Source organism: Drosophila arizonae, chromosome 4 (assembly GCF_054131065.1).
Source record: "Drosophila arizonae isolate 15081-1271.41 chromosome 4, UAZ_ARI_1.0, whole genome shotgun sequence".
NCBI classification, from domain to species: Eukaryota; Metazoa; Arthropoda; class Insecta; order Diptera; family Drosophilidae; genus Drosophila; species Drosophila arizonae.
The window spans coordinates 7,062,252-7,075,608 of NC_142924.1; the positions used below are offsets into that span (position 1 = coordinate 7,062,252).

Genomic DNA, 13,357 nt, shown 5'->3' on the forward strand with positions numbered 1-13,357 from the left:
TTTTGCGTTGCGTTACTCATTTATGCGTTACGTAAAGCGCATCACATTACGTTACGCTCCCTTTCTGCTACGCCAGAAAAATTTGTTGGCGTGTTTGTCAGACGTTGCAAAGTATTTTGGTTTTGTGTCAAACAGTAGATAGTTAAAAAGCAAAAATGTACGGCGGTGACGACTTTGGTAACACGGTAAGTGATTGCTGCATCAACCCAACTGCATGCGGTGTATTTGCAATAAGTGCAAGTCAACAAAGATCCGGAATAACATAACCCAACTTTTTGTGACCCGCCACCGTCAACAAAAATAAATCAGAAATACAAAACTAAGAAAATAAACTTCTCTTACAGGACTTCTACGATGATTATGCGCACACCGGCGATCCACAGCTGGATATGGAGTACGAGCGCACCTTCTACGCCAACCGCATGCCGGATAATGTGAAATTCTTTCTCATGAACTTCTGCCAGGCGATCAAAGAGGGGAATCTCTATGACATACAAAATATGTATGAGAACACATTCCCGCAGATCAGCGATCATCATTTCGACAAGAGTGCCTGGCCAGAAGAGCAGGAAGTGGGTGCGATTGTGGACAACGACAAGGTTTTTCTTATACTGTACAAGGAGCTTTACTATCGTCACATACACGCTCGTATTCCGGGTGGCCCGAAGCTGGAGCAACGCATTAACTCTTTCTTCAACTATTGTGATTTCTTCAATCTAATCATTTCTTCTCCAAATCCTGTCATGCTAGAATTGCCCGACATCTGGCTGTGGGAGTTGGTGGATGAGTTTGTTTATCAGTTCCAGAACTTTGCGCAATATCGGTAAGTTGGTCAGCGATAGTTAAAACAAAGGAAAAGTATTATATAAATTGTTCTCCACAGTGCACGTTTGACGGACAAGTCGCAGGATGAGATTCAGCAGCTGTGCGTGAATCATAGCAACGTGTGGAGCATTTTGTGTATTCTGAATGTGTTGCACTCGCTGGTCGATATCTCCAACATCAAGAAGCAATTGGAGGCCATCTCTCAGGGCAACGATCCACAAACTGTGGCTGGCGACTTCGGCAAACTTGGCTTTTACAAGATGCTCGGCTACTTCTCTCTTGTTGGTCTGCTGCGTGTGCACTCCCTGTTGGGTGATTACTATCAGGCTATCAAGGTGTTGGAACCCATTGAAATCCACAAGAAATCGGCCTACTCGCATATACCCGCCTGTCAGATATCCACGTCCTATTATGTGGGCTTCGCCTATATGATGATGCGTCGCTATGCGGATGCCATACGCACGTTCTCCGACATCCTGCTATATATTCAGCGCACCAAGCAGCTGTATAGCACGCGCAGCTACCAGAACGATCAAATCAACAAGCAGGCAGAGCAGATGTATCATCTGTTGGCCATTTGTCTGGTTCTGCATCCCCAGTGCATTGATGAATCCATTCAACAAGTTTTGCGCGAGAAGAACTACCATGATGCCATGTTCAAGATGCAGTGCGGCGATCTCGAGGTCTTCAAATCGTTCTTTGTTTTTGCATGCCCACGTTTTGTTAGCCCCTGCCCACCGGCAGCAGATGCGCCCATGGAGGACTATGTGAAGGATCCCATGGAGCATCAATTGCTGGTTTTCATGGATGAAGTGCGCCAGCAAAAGGATTTGCCCACTACCCGCTCTTATCTGAAGCTCTACACCACATTGCCACTGACCAAACTGGCTTCCTTCATCGATCCCAATGCAAGTGAGGATGATGTGTCAAAGCTGCTGATACGTTTGCTCTGCTTCAAGCACAAGATGCGCAATTTGGTCTGGAGTAAAGGTCCCAGTGGACTTGAGGGCACCTTCAAATCCGGCTCGGAGGTGAGTAATGAAAGAAAATCACTAAATCGAAATATATTTACAACTCGTCATCTTCATTACAGCTCGATTTTTATATTGACGATGATATGATTCATATTGCTGATACAAAGGTATCACATCGCTACGGCGATTTCTTTGTGCGTAAGATAATGAAATTTAACGACCTGAATCGCAAGCTGAAGAACATCAACATTTAAACACTAAAGCCCAATTACATTGTAATCGTACGTGAACTATATAACTATATATTCCATTTGGATTGATTCAGTTTTGGTACCAATAAAAAAACAAATTTCAAATGCGCAGCGGCGCAGCGAAAGGTCAAAACAAAATAATATGTTTATATCAACCCGCATAATTTTCCCGAATTCGAAAAAGGTTTTAAAGTTTAACATTTAGTTTATTTTCTTTAACAATACCATTTTTTTTTTTTTTTTTTTTTTTTTTTTTTTTTTTTTTTTTTTTTTTGTAATATAAAATTTGTATTACTATAAGGAAATTCAATAATCTACTCCTATTATGTTTTGTGAGTTTTCTACAATTTCCGACAGATCTCTCCGCCAGGTGCTCGCAATTTTTGCAAATTCAGCAGCTTAAGTTTTTAGTTTGGAATGTGCGTATTGCTGTATAAAATTAAAATCTTCATATTTCGTTCGGCATCTGCTTCTGTTTTATAAAACACCGTACAAATTTCTTTGGTAAATTAACTATGCTTGATTTTAATATGTTAAATAAGTAATTAAGGGGAAAGAGTATATAGTTAAGGGAGATTAAAATAGGCGCAGAACACGAGAAACAGCTTCCGCATTTGCACACAATTACAATAATAATAGATTTAAAAAAAAGAGGAGAGTTAAAATATTTTCAACTTAAGATTTAACACACTTTATACACGAAACAACGCTTGCGTTTTTCACTGTGCTCCCCTTGACGGGCTTATAGGCTAAACACTTAATGAAACAATTTACAAATTATGGACTTCTTTTGTGTGGGTTCGTCAGCTATTCCGCTAATCGACACTGACCGTGCGCTGATTAACATCAATCAGATAGATAGCCTTGTGATTCTGCAGCACAAAGTCAACAAATGCATTGATCGGTGCTATCTCCTCGAGGGACGTGTTCGTGCGGCCGGACCACAAGAAATTCGGACCAAATACAATAGCCAGGTTCGATGAGGTCATTTTGTTGAGATCCGCACAGTCCACAACTCGCACCAAAAAGTCCACAAGGTATTTGAATAGCTCGTAATTCTCTTCGGGCAGTTTTTCACGTATCAGCTGGGTAACGTTCCTCGAACGCTCCTCCTTGGGCCAGTCTAGGAACTTGGTCACATCATCGTACAGCTCGAAGGTAAGCAGTGGTTCGGCGAGGTCCCGTAGGAAACTCTTGAGCAGACCCGCTATGACATGCACATTGACGTTGCTTAAGTCCACGTCTTCGCCACGATTGACGCGCTCCTTGAGAGCCATAATCTCACTATGATTGCCGGAACGCCGGAAAATACCTTCCGTGTCGATGACGCCCGTGATCGAGAGCGAGTCCACACACTTCCGCACAATCGGCGGTATGGAATTCAGGCATGGACTGTGCATAACGATGAACTTCAAGGTCACGCCAAACTGCATCGTTGGCCGCCCATTGGGTGCTGCTGGCTGCGATGCGCGGCCACGACTCGGATTCAGTTTATGGTCGAAGTCGCAAATGGTGTCCGGCAGCTTGAGCTTGTTCAGGCCCAAAGCCTGACGTAGCTCATCGAGGCTGGAGATGTAGACTAGCTTTTTGCGAAACTTATCGCTGATGAATGGACTGAAGAAGTTCCAAATGACGCGTATAAACCACGTCGGATGCACCACATACAAAGTCTTTAAGTTTTTACGAAAATTACGATCCAGCTCCTTGTACGAGTTCCACAGAAATTGCGCCGAGGGCTTATTGTCCTCCTTGAGACCCTGATGAAAGTAGACGAGTATATAGTCGTTCTCCACAAACGGTTCAATCTCTTTGATGACTTGTCTGGTGAATTAAAGAAATTTATTAGTTTATTATTTAATGATAAGATATTACCTAAATTTACCGCACAAAACCTTCGAGTTGCGACTTTTCGGGAAAGCGCGAGGCGTAAATGCCAAAAATGTGACGACCTTGTTTATCAGTGCCCAGGAAGTCGCATTTGTTCTTGTTACCCTGAAAGTTCTCGGACTGCTCACGCAGCTGGTCTTCAAAGTCGTCCTCTAGGGGATTTGGTGCCTCTTCTGTCTCAAGTTCGGGATCTGGAAACGGATCTGCAAACGTTTACAACGTCATGCTCAATTACACCGAGCTTAACTTACCATCGGCTAGCACAAAATCGCCGACCATAACATCTTCTGTGAATAAAAAGCAAGTGTTTAGTCATTCCCTTGCTCATTGTCTGTGAGCGCACATTATATGCAAATAGTTCTTACTCTCTAGGGGCGCTGGGGACAACAGCTCGGTATCATCAAACTCCAGCTTGGGCTCGCAGTCATGCAGATCGGATAGACTGGGCAGCGGCTCGTCAGAGTTACCCACAACTGAGCTAATGGCGGGCCCTTCGCGTTTTTCGATAAGAGATAAAAAGAATTTATTAATCTCTTAGGGTTACTTTTGGAGTGGTTACAAATTTCAGAGATGTAATCTTACAAGTTAATGCTTTTCACTTAAGTATTTTGTCGGCCTTAGGCAAGAAGTTAGAGTTCGGATTTGTGTAAGTGAATAAATATGAATCAGAAAGAATTTCATGAGTTATTTCGGAGGGGGCTTCAAAACGTTTCTTAGTTTCAATTTCGGTTATTTACAAAGAGAAGAAGACTAAGCCACACACAAAGTACAACAGTAAACAAATAGCAAACAGCGCAGCTACAAAAAACAACTAGTAGTAAAACTGTACGATTTGATGCATGTTTTTTGTATGTTTTGTTTAATGTACGTTCTATATACAGTGAGACATCACTAGGAATAGGCATGAGATATTATAGTAAATGCTCAATTTGGGTTAGTTAGTTAGTAGCACAAACAATGTTTGGGGGGCGGGGAGTATAAGGTTAGTCTAAAGCAAGGCATTCTTTACTTTTTTGGTTTACAGTTACAGCTAACGTTTAATTCTTAAGCGAGCGCTAAAGCATTCGAGACTCATTTTATTTATTTACTTTTTTTTTAGAAAGCCAGAAAAAAGCAAAGGTAAGAACGTAAACAAATTGTTAACAGATTTATGTTTATATAATTACAAACTGAAATTAAAAAATAGGGTGCCTACAGACTGTTAGGCAGCGGGTCTTACCTGGTAATCGCGCTGGGAAACGTGAATTGACATCCATTGCCTCAGTGAGAGGTTTTTGTCGTTGTGATAAATTTGCTGATTGTTAAACGGCGACACCTGGCAAAATTAAAGAAAACAAATAGAGGTTGGGTATATTAGAGTGTTAAACACACCGTTAACAGAAGTAATAGCTACTAAATACAGCTATAACCGTTAAGATCTGATCGTATAGTTCAAGTAGTTAAAGCTCTTAGCTAGTCGGGTATATATTGGAATATCTGTTACTCTGTATACAGTAAAAAAGTTTAGGATGGATAAGTTAAGTTTGCTTGCTGATAAGATACGAGTTTGAGCTAAGGGAACAACTACAATTATTTGCTATGTTATAAATAGAGTTATAAAATACTTATACACTGACACTTTTGAACACTGTATTGCAGAAACTACAATTCGAATACATTAGCCAAAATTGGGTGTATAACAACTATTCAGATGACGTCACACCTTGCCGCGACTCTGTCGAACTCGTAACAACTACAGCAACAACATGCTTATAAACTTGCTTCTTGCTCTTATCGCACGCTGTTCCCACCTCTAACACGGCCTCCGCTGCTGCTCTGCTGCTCCTGCTGTTGCTGCTGATGATGTTAATGTTGAGCGCTGATTCATATTCTACTTTATCACCAATACAACAACAACAATAACAGCAACGACATCAAAAACAATTGATTTACGCTTACTGACAATAGGTTATTCTTGCTTCGGTAAAGTTAAGTCGAGCCGAGGCCGAAGCTAAGCACGCAAAGTGGAAAGAGGGAGAATGGCGGCGACGCCTACGCCCACCACCAAAATAAACTACAGTATTTGCATGTACATATATACATACACACACAAAAGCAGCCACATATATAAACTTGCTGCGACGCAAGCATTTAAAAAGTCATTATTTTTAAGTCACGCTTAAAAACATAAACACGTATTACTTCAGATTTGCTTAAATATTTATCAAAAGCTTGTACCATTCATACTATTTTGTGCGTCACTGTATCTGCATAGAGACATTAGAAAACATATACATTGTGTGCATAAGTGTGTGTGTGTGTGTATGTATGCAAATGTAACAATTTGCAGTTTTTCGTTTTTGCGTAAATTCATTACGTACTTAACTTTGTAAACATTAAAAATCACTTATCATATGGGAATTGCGCATTAGATACAACCCCGAACAGACACATATAGTATTATTTACTTTATTATTGTCAAAGAGCTTTTTATCAGCAACAGCGCAACGGCACAATGAGAGGAAAACGTACTTCACAATACACAATTTGAAAATTTTATTGTCTGACTTTGCTTTGCTTTCTGTTGCTTAAGATTAACACTTGAATATTTACCTATTATAACGTTTAATCTTCAAAATATTCCAAAAACAAAATCGCAACAGAATTTCGAGTCCAGACAAAAAGTTTGTATGTTTAACTCTGCGCCAGAGCAGGGCTGGCAAGTAATAAAGCAATGCCATATGTCAGGGCTGCAGAGTAAATGGTAATGATATCACTTTTCAATTTAATAGTTATCATGTTAATAAATATCACATACGAAAAGATGATACATTTCTTATTATATATTATTTATTCTATTATTTAAGATTACAAATAAATAAAACTTTCGTCAAGTTGCAATCGATGGTATCGATATATAAAACATATCTGCTACGCCAGCCCTTGTTTTGACTGACCGACGTTCACGTTATTTTGGTATAAAGCACAATAGCGTAAAATTTCATAAAAATGGTTGGTTGGAGCCGTTTGCTGCTGCCAGCGGCACAATTCGCCAAGAATAGGGCTGTACTGCTGACACCTGCCACAAGGAATGGTAAGCACAACTGCGAATGCATCAGATGAGGGTGTAAACACAGCCTGCATTACGCAACCACAAATATGTTTCCATGGATCTCCATTTTAGCCCTGCAGCAGCAATTGCGCCGAATGGGAGGTGATCATGAACACCATCACATGACCATTAAGCCCTCACGCTTTCAATGGGACAAATTCAAGGATCTAATGCACTTTTACGTAATGATTGGCGTACTGCCGATCACCGCTCTGGTGTTATATGCAAACATCTTCGTGGGACCCTCGCAGTTGGCCGAAATCCCTGAAGGCTACGAACCCAAGCATTGGGAATACGAGAAGGTGCTGTTAACGTGATCTTTATTGTACTTGCTCATATTAAATGTGTGTTTCGCTTTTTTAGAATCCAATTTCCCGGTTTATTGCTCGGTATATTCTAACCTCGCAGCAACAGGAATACGAGAAAGCGCTGCACAACATCTTTGAAGAGAACGAAAAGGCGCAACTTCGGTAAGACTATAGAAACCCAATACAGTCTGCATTGTTAACAATTACCTCCACAGCCTGCTCGAGGAAGAGATTCGCAAAAAGATGTCCGAACGCAACGACTACCAAGCCTATTATTATCGCCCATCTGTAGCCAAATATCACAGAATATCCAAGGAGGCAGCCGATGAGCTGGAAGCACTGCGTGGCGACTAAGCCGTTAGCCTATTTAAATCTTATTGAATACACGAAATTGTTTTCAAATGTGGTCCTTTAATAGACGTAATTAAGACCTCTCTTTGAGGGAAATAAAAATGTGAAATTTATAAGATTTTTCCAGCGTCAATTCCTATACAATTAACATAACATAAACATAAAAGTTAACAAATAAATACTTATTTAAGTAGCCACCCGCATATCCAGGTTTAGCCCCATGCTTGATTCTTGCAATAGTATAAAACCAATTTACCATTGGTACCGTGGCATTCGTACAGGTTTTTGATGATCTGGTCCGGCGCAGGTGCAAATGTTTGATTTACATATAAAAACTGCTCAAATCAAAATATGAATTAAAAACTGGGAAGTTTAGAAAGATCCGCTTGTATACGTACAATTTGTTCGTTGGCATCGAGTTTGAGGAATTTGTGTATAAACTTCTGTATCCAACTGACTGTTTTGTTGGGATCAACGGTCCATGTGCGTTTCTTTATAATGGGCACGTTGCCAGTTGCGTTTAGCAGAATGCAAACTAAAAGCGATAAGAAAAACAAAACATTGTGCAGTGAGCAGGTGTTCGAGGAAGCAATGGCTGCATCTTACTTTTTGCTGAATCCTTGTCGGGGGGTGCTGCAACGGATGTCGTTGATGTTGTTGTGGGAGCTTGCGGTTCCTCCGTGTCCGTCATTGTTTGGAATGTTGTAAATCACGCTATTTAATTTTATATTTTGTATTTTAATCAGCTCTGCATTTATTGCCTTTTGTTTAAGAATTATTTTAACCAGGGCTGCAGCGGGAACTAGACCGGAACTGGTTATTTTCGGCACTTCAGAAATACCAGCTCATTTTATTCTATAGAACCAGTTTAGTTTACTCAACGAACACACGTGCTGGCTTTTTACTAATAAACGTTAAAGAATTATTGTTTATAATGAATAACAAATTGTTTGATGGCTCTGACGATGATGCGGACGATCTACAATTATCTACTAATCAGGACTATGCCAACTCGTATAATGTTTTGCGCAAAAAGGAGCTGTTACAGAAGTGTAAAATACCTATTGATCTTTCATGCGAAGATCTCTTTAGATGTTTCTAATATTGTGGCTTCTTTCAGATAAGGATCGGGGTCTAGATATCTCAGAGTCGGAGCTAGACAGCGATAGCGAGTCCTCCGATGAGGATGAAGTGGATGTTAAGTTTGATCAAGAGTTTTTCAAAACTCTTGCTTCGCTAAAAAGCAAAGATCCTCGCATATACGACAAGGAAACACGTTTCTTCAATGAAAAGGCGGACAGCGAAAGCAACGACGATGAAGATGCACCCAAAAAGAAATCCAGCAAGAGTAAACCGGTAACCTTAAAAGATTACGAGCGCAAAGTTATCTTGGAGCACAATGGAAAATTTGAGAGCTCGGACGATGAGGCACAGACGGAAAAACAATTCGAGCGGGCGCAGTCGCCCACAGCTGTGGAGGAGGAAAGACGTCTCAAGGCAGAGTTCAAGAGCGTTATGAACCGTGAAGATGATGACGAAGAAGATGAGGAATTTGGTGGCATCTTTAAGAAGCGCACCAAAACTCAGGCGCAAACCGATACCGAGGACGCAGACTTTGCTAAATGGCTGGCCGGCAAGCAGGCGGATGCAGAGATTGACGCAAACGCAAAGCAACAGTTGGCTCCACTCAAGCAATACTGGAGTAGCAACAAGTTGACTCAAGGAGAGAGTTTTCTGCGTGACTACATACTCAATAAGGGCTATGCCAACACGAATGAATCCGAAATTCCTACGTACGACGAGATCGTGGGAGAGAGCACACCATTGTCGGATGACGAGAAGGAGCTGGAGAAACAGGCGGAGTTTGAGCAGAAATACAATTTTCGTTTCGAGGAGCCAGATGCAGATTTTATCAAGCGTTATCCAAGGACAATTGAACAGTCGCTTCGTCGCAAGGACGATACACGCAAGGAAAAACGTAAGGAGATAAAGCAGCGCAAGGAGCAGGAGAAATTGCAAAAGATGAAGGAATTGGATTTGATCAAGGAAATGAAACGCAAAGAGATTGAAGAGAAAATACGCAAACTAAAGGCAGTTACGGGTAACGATGAGCTGGGCTTTAAGGATGAGGAACTGGAGGAGGATTTCGACCCGGAAGCACACGATCGACGCATGCAGGAAATATTCAATGATGAGTACTACGAAGTGGATGAGGGCGAAGAAAAGCCAGAGTGTCCTTCAGATATTGAAGAATTGGCAATTGAGGACTGGGATAACTACGATCCAAAGCAATACAACGGGCAGGATGACGAGGGCCATTGCGAAGACGATGATTTTAATATGGACTGTGATTATGATCCAGTCTCCTCCAAGCAACAACTGCAACAGGAGCTGATCGAAAATACTCGGAGTCGAAAAGGTCGCAAGGGACGACGCAATCGTTTCATGGAAATGATTCAAGCAGAGAAACCGCCGTTTAATCCAGATGACGAACAGACTTATGGTGACTATATTGATGAATACTACAAACTGGACTATGAGGACATAGTGGGCGACCAACCTTGTCGTTTTAAGTACGTGGAGACGACGCCGAATGATTTTGGTTTAACAATCGAGGAGGTTAGTGATGAATAATAATGTCTTGCTAGAAGGATCTTAATCTTTTTATACTTTCAGATCCTGTTGGCTAAGAACAAGGAACTCAACCAGTGGGCCAGTCTTAAGAAGGCTGTGCAAAACCGTCCTGAACATGTGGAGAAAAGAGAGCAGCGCTTGTACAAGATGAAAGCCAAGAACGAGGATCTTAAGCGAAAGATTTTCAAAAGCTTATACGGCGATGGGTAAGAGTATGAACAATAAAAAAAATCTTGTGCTAAGACTAAGCATATTTGCAGCTCCGATGATGAAGAGGAAAGTGGTGCACAAGATGGAACCCAACTAGTTGTTAAAGCGGACTCCAATGAGCAGCCTGCTGCGCCAGCTGCAGAAAAGCTGCCCACAGAAACCCTATCGAAGTCCAAGCGAAAACGGCTAAAAAGAAAAGCGGCAGCTGCAGCTGCAGCGGCAACACCAAGTGCAACAGCCCCAGCTCCAGTTAAGAATGAGGAGCAGGAGAGTTCAGCTCTTATCAAGAAGGAAGAAGCAACATCTAGTGAAATACCTGCCAAAAGACAGAAGATTGAAAAGGATAAGCAGGCACTGAAGACTTCGAATGAAGCGAATGGGGCGCCGGCTGCAACGAATGGAACACCGCCAGCTAAAAAGAAAAAGTTCGAAAAACAGAAGCCGCAAACAGATAAACAGGTGGCAAACAAGGACAACTCGAACAATCCATTTGCTAAAAAACAAGTGCTTAACAAAAATGATGTCAAGGGAAATGATGCAAACAGCAATCCTTTCAAAAAGCAACAAGCTCCAAGGCCTCAACAAACTCAGAGGCCGCAACAAGCCTCAAGGCCTCCGAAAGGTCCAAGGCAGAAACAAGCTCCAGGACAGCAAAAAGTTTCAAGAAAGCAACATGCTCCAGGACAGCAACCAGCTCAATCAACAGGCGCAAATCCATTTAAGAAAGCAGGCAATAAAAGCGAAGCACCACGTTCTAAGCGAGACTTTAAAACCAAAGGCAAAGCGAATAATTCTAATCCCAACGGCATCAGCGATGATCGGCTCAAGGCCTACGGCATTAATCCGCGCAAGTTTCACAATCGGCAAAAGTATGGAAAGAAAGCGCAGTGAGCAGTCTATAGAGGAAGACTGGTATTGGTATTGTATATACTATATATATATATATATTGGGCACTCGCTGCTGCAATATAGTCTTATCATTATGTACATAAAAACATATTAAAAACCGTTAAACAGATACAAATTAAAAACAATAAACTTTAAAGTGGTTGGGTTACGTGGTGTCCACTGGTTCCAAGGCGGAGTCAGAGTCTTCCGCATTTTCATCCTCTCCCTTTTTCGACTGTTTGCTTAAATCACGTTGCAATTGTAGGCGTCGCTCCTGGATGCGCACACATTTCGGGCATATCATGTTCTTCCGGGTGAAGCACACACGATGGTAAATGGAATTGCATTGATCACACTTGATGCAGCCATCGTCAAAGGGGAATATCACTTCGTTGTTGCTGCAGATCTCGCAGATGTACGCCTTCGCTAGGCACATTTCACAGCTACGTATATGGCTGCCAAAGACCTTGAAGACGCCTTGCAGGAATTCAGCTAAGACACCCGATTCAACCTGCACTAGATCACCAATTGAGTAGAACTCATTGGACTGCGCTAAATGTCGGCGTCTGCCCAACTGTTGATCCACGAGCTTCTGCTCGGCAGCGTCTTTGCAGGCAGCTAGATAGTGTCGCATATGCACCAGATTCTGACGCAATTTCTTAACAGTACAGAGCTTCTCTAAGAAGACAAATAACTTGGGGTTCTCCTCCTCCAGACGGATGAGCGGCTTATCAAGGAACAACTGAATCTCTTGGAGACCGGTTCGCGAGACTTTCCTCGGCGTAAAGTCCCAGTTGTGCACTATACGAGCAGGCACAATAAAGCTATCATTCCAGTGGCACGAAGGACAGTAGTAGAGACCGCGATAGTCGCAGAGGCGTGGCTCAATCCAGGAATTCTCTGCAAGAAATGTTTCCGATTAGCTGGTAGGCTACAGATAACGATGCTCTGCTAGTTACTGAAATTAAGCAGAGTCGAGCACTCGGCACATTTATAACGCTGGGCGGCTAAGCCAATCTCTGGGCAAATATCGGCAATCGGATATTGACGATCGGAGGCCAGCACATGAGCACACACACGCTGCACACTGTCAATGCATTTTTGGTGAACCAGGTAGCTGCAATCGCTGCAGATGTAGGCCGCCTGCACCACTCGCCAAATAATCCCGGCACAATGATCACAATAGTAGCGTTTGGCAGCTGCCTGTAGGCGGTTACGTGTGTTTGGATGATGTGGTACAAAATGGTGTCCCACCACCGACTTAATGGCATTCAATACCACTACATCCGTGTTGGCCACCGCCTGTGCCTCTTCCAGCTCCTGCAGCGAATAGCGCAAGTCCACCAAATGCCGCACCAGCCACCGACGTTCCTCACTGCATTCATCACTCAGCAGGACAAGATCGCGACAATGCGCAATGGCAGCCTGTAAGTCCTGGCTGTTGGCATCTGAGGTGAATATCAAGCGCCACTGTTCCTTCACCAGAGATGCGGGAATGGGCAACGCCTTGTAGTCCGTATGCTGTGGAGCACTCTCCTCGGAGACAGTGGAGCTTGAATGTGACAAATTTAGATAGCTACTAGCTGTCGATGTACTTTCGTTGACAAATTGTGCAACTGCAGTCGGTAAATTGGTTATACTCTCACGCCAGGAGCTCATCTTGCAAGCAAACAGCGCAAAAGTTACAATTTATTTACTCATCTGCACTTACGCCTTTGTTTGGCAACTGAACAGTGTTGCCCTATTAAACAATGGTAAAAATACAAGAATGTTGTTAAGTAAAAATACTATTAAGCACTTGTCTGTCATTCAAATTATAAAGCATATTATCATTAAATTCAACCATTTCTTAATATCTTATCTTTTTTATTTCACAATGTCATGCAATTTATAAAGGTACTTTGATTCATATTTTTTGGCGGACATATGAACAGACAA

At 42.1% G+C, this 13,357-nt stretch overlaps 6 protein-coding genes across 10 annotated transcripts; 3 read left to right on the forward strand and 3 right to left on the reverse strand.

Moving 5' to 3' along the window:
- Window positions 1-25: 25 nt before the first annotated feature.
- On the forward strand, window positions 26-2,191 carry eIF3l (eukaryotic translation initiation factor 3 subunit l). Its single transcript, XM_018007516.2, has 4 exons — window positions 26-185; window positions 345-823; window positions 884-1,856; window positions 1,919-2,191. Exons 1-4 carry the CDS (start codon window positions 156-158, stop codon window positions 2,051-2,053), a joined length of 1,617 nt encoding a protein of 538 aa, XP_017863005.1. The 5' UTR covers window positions 26-155; the 3' UTR covers window positions 2,054-2,191.
- Window positions 2,192-2,546: 355 nt separating this feature from the next.
- Window positions 2,547-6,685, reverse strand: RhoGAP68F (Rho GTPase activating protein at 68F). Of its 5 annotated transcripts, none has more exons than XM_089467283.1 (7): window positions 6,530-6,642; window positions 5,157-5,252; window positions 4,520-4,553; window positions 4,303-4,428; window positions 4,189-4,224; window positions 3,933-4,140; window positions 2,547-3,871 (listed from the first exon to the last, which is right to left on the reverse strand). In XM_089467283.1, the coding sequence occupies exons 5-7, from the start codon at window positions 4,214-4,216 to the stop codon at window positions 2,866-2,868; spliced, it is 1,242 nt and encodes a 413-aa protein (XP_089323409.1). In that variant the 5' UTR covers window positions 4,217-4,224; window positions 4,303-4,428; window positions 4,520-4,553; window positions 5,157-5,252; window positions 6,530-6,642; the 3' UTR covers window positions 2,547-2,865. The 5 variants fall into 5 exon arrangements, with proteins under 5 accessions (XP_089323409.1, XP_089323408.1, XP_089323410.1 ...); XM_089467282.1 differs by lacking the exon at window positions 6,530-6,642 and adding an exon at window positions 6,298-6,444; XM_089467284.1 differs by lacking the exon at window positions 6,530-6,642 and adding an exon at window positions 6,385-6,403.
- A 181-nt stretch (window positions 6,686-6,866) lies between these two features.
- Window positions 6,867-7,805, forward strand: ND-SGDH (NADH dehydrogenase (ubiquinone) SGDH subunit). Its single transcript, XM_018007523.2, has 4 exons — window positions 6,867-7,010; window positions 7,101-7,330; window positions 7,392-7,498; window positions 7,552-7,805. The coding sequence occupies exons 1-4, from the start codon at window positions 6,926-6,928 to the stop codon at window positions 7,688-7,690; spliced, it is 561 nt and encodes a 186-aa protein (XP_017863012.1). The 5' UTR covers window positions 6,867-6,925; the 3' UTR covers window positions 7,691-7,805.
- On the reverse strand, window positions 7,728-8,435 carry Atg12 (Autophagy-related 12). The gene is made up of 3 exons (XM_018007524.2): window positions 8,294-8,435; window positions 8,086-8,222; window positions 7,728-8,022 (listed from the first exon to the last, which is right to left on the reverse strand). The coding sequence occupies exons 1-3, from the start codon at window positions 8,376-8,378 to the stop codon at window positions 7,900-7,902; spliced, it is 345 nt and encodes a 114-aa protein (XP_017863013.1). The 5' UTR covers window positions 8,379-8,435; the 3' UTR covers window positions 7,728-7,899.
- Window positions 8,436-8,569: 134 nt separating this feature from the next.
- Window positions 8,570-11,569, forward strand: LOC108613793 (protein KRI1 homolog). The gene is made up of 4 exons (XM_018007515.2): window positions 8,570-8,739; window positions 8,808-10,306; window positions 10,364-10,527; window positions 10,582-11,569. The coding sequence occupies exons 1-4, from the start codon at window positions 8,622-8,624 to the stop codon at window positions 11,420-11,422; spliced, it is 2,622 nt and encodes an 873-aa protein (XP_017863004.1). The 5' UTR covers window positions 8,570-8,621; the 3' UTR covers window positions 11,423-11,569.
- DEF8 (differentially expressed in FDCP 8 homolog) lies at window positions 11,445-13,357 on the reverse strand. Its single transcript, XM_018007518.2, has 2 exons — window positions 12,379-13,357; window positions 11,445-12,319 (listed from the first exon to the last, which is right to left on the reverse strand). Exons 1-2 carry the CDS (start codon window positions 13,076-13,078, stop codon window positions 11,586-11,588), a joined length of 1,434 nt encoding a protein of 477 aa, XP_017863007.1. The 5' UTR covers window positions 13,079-13,357; the 3' UTR covers window positions 11,445-11,585.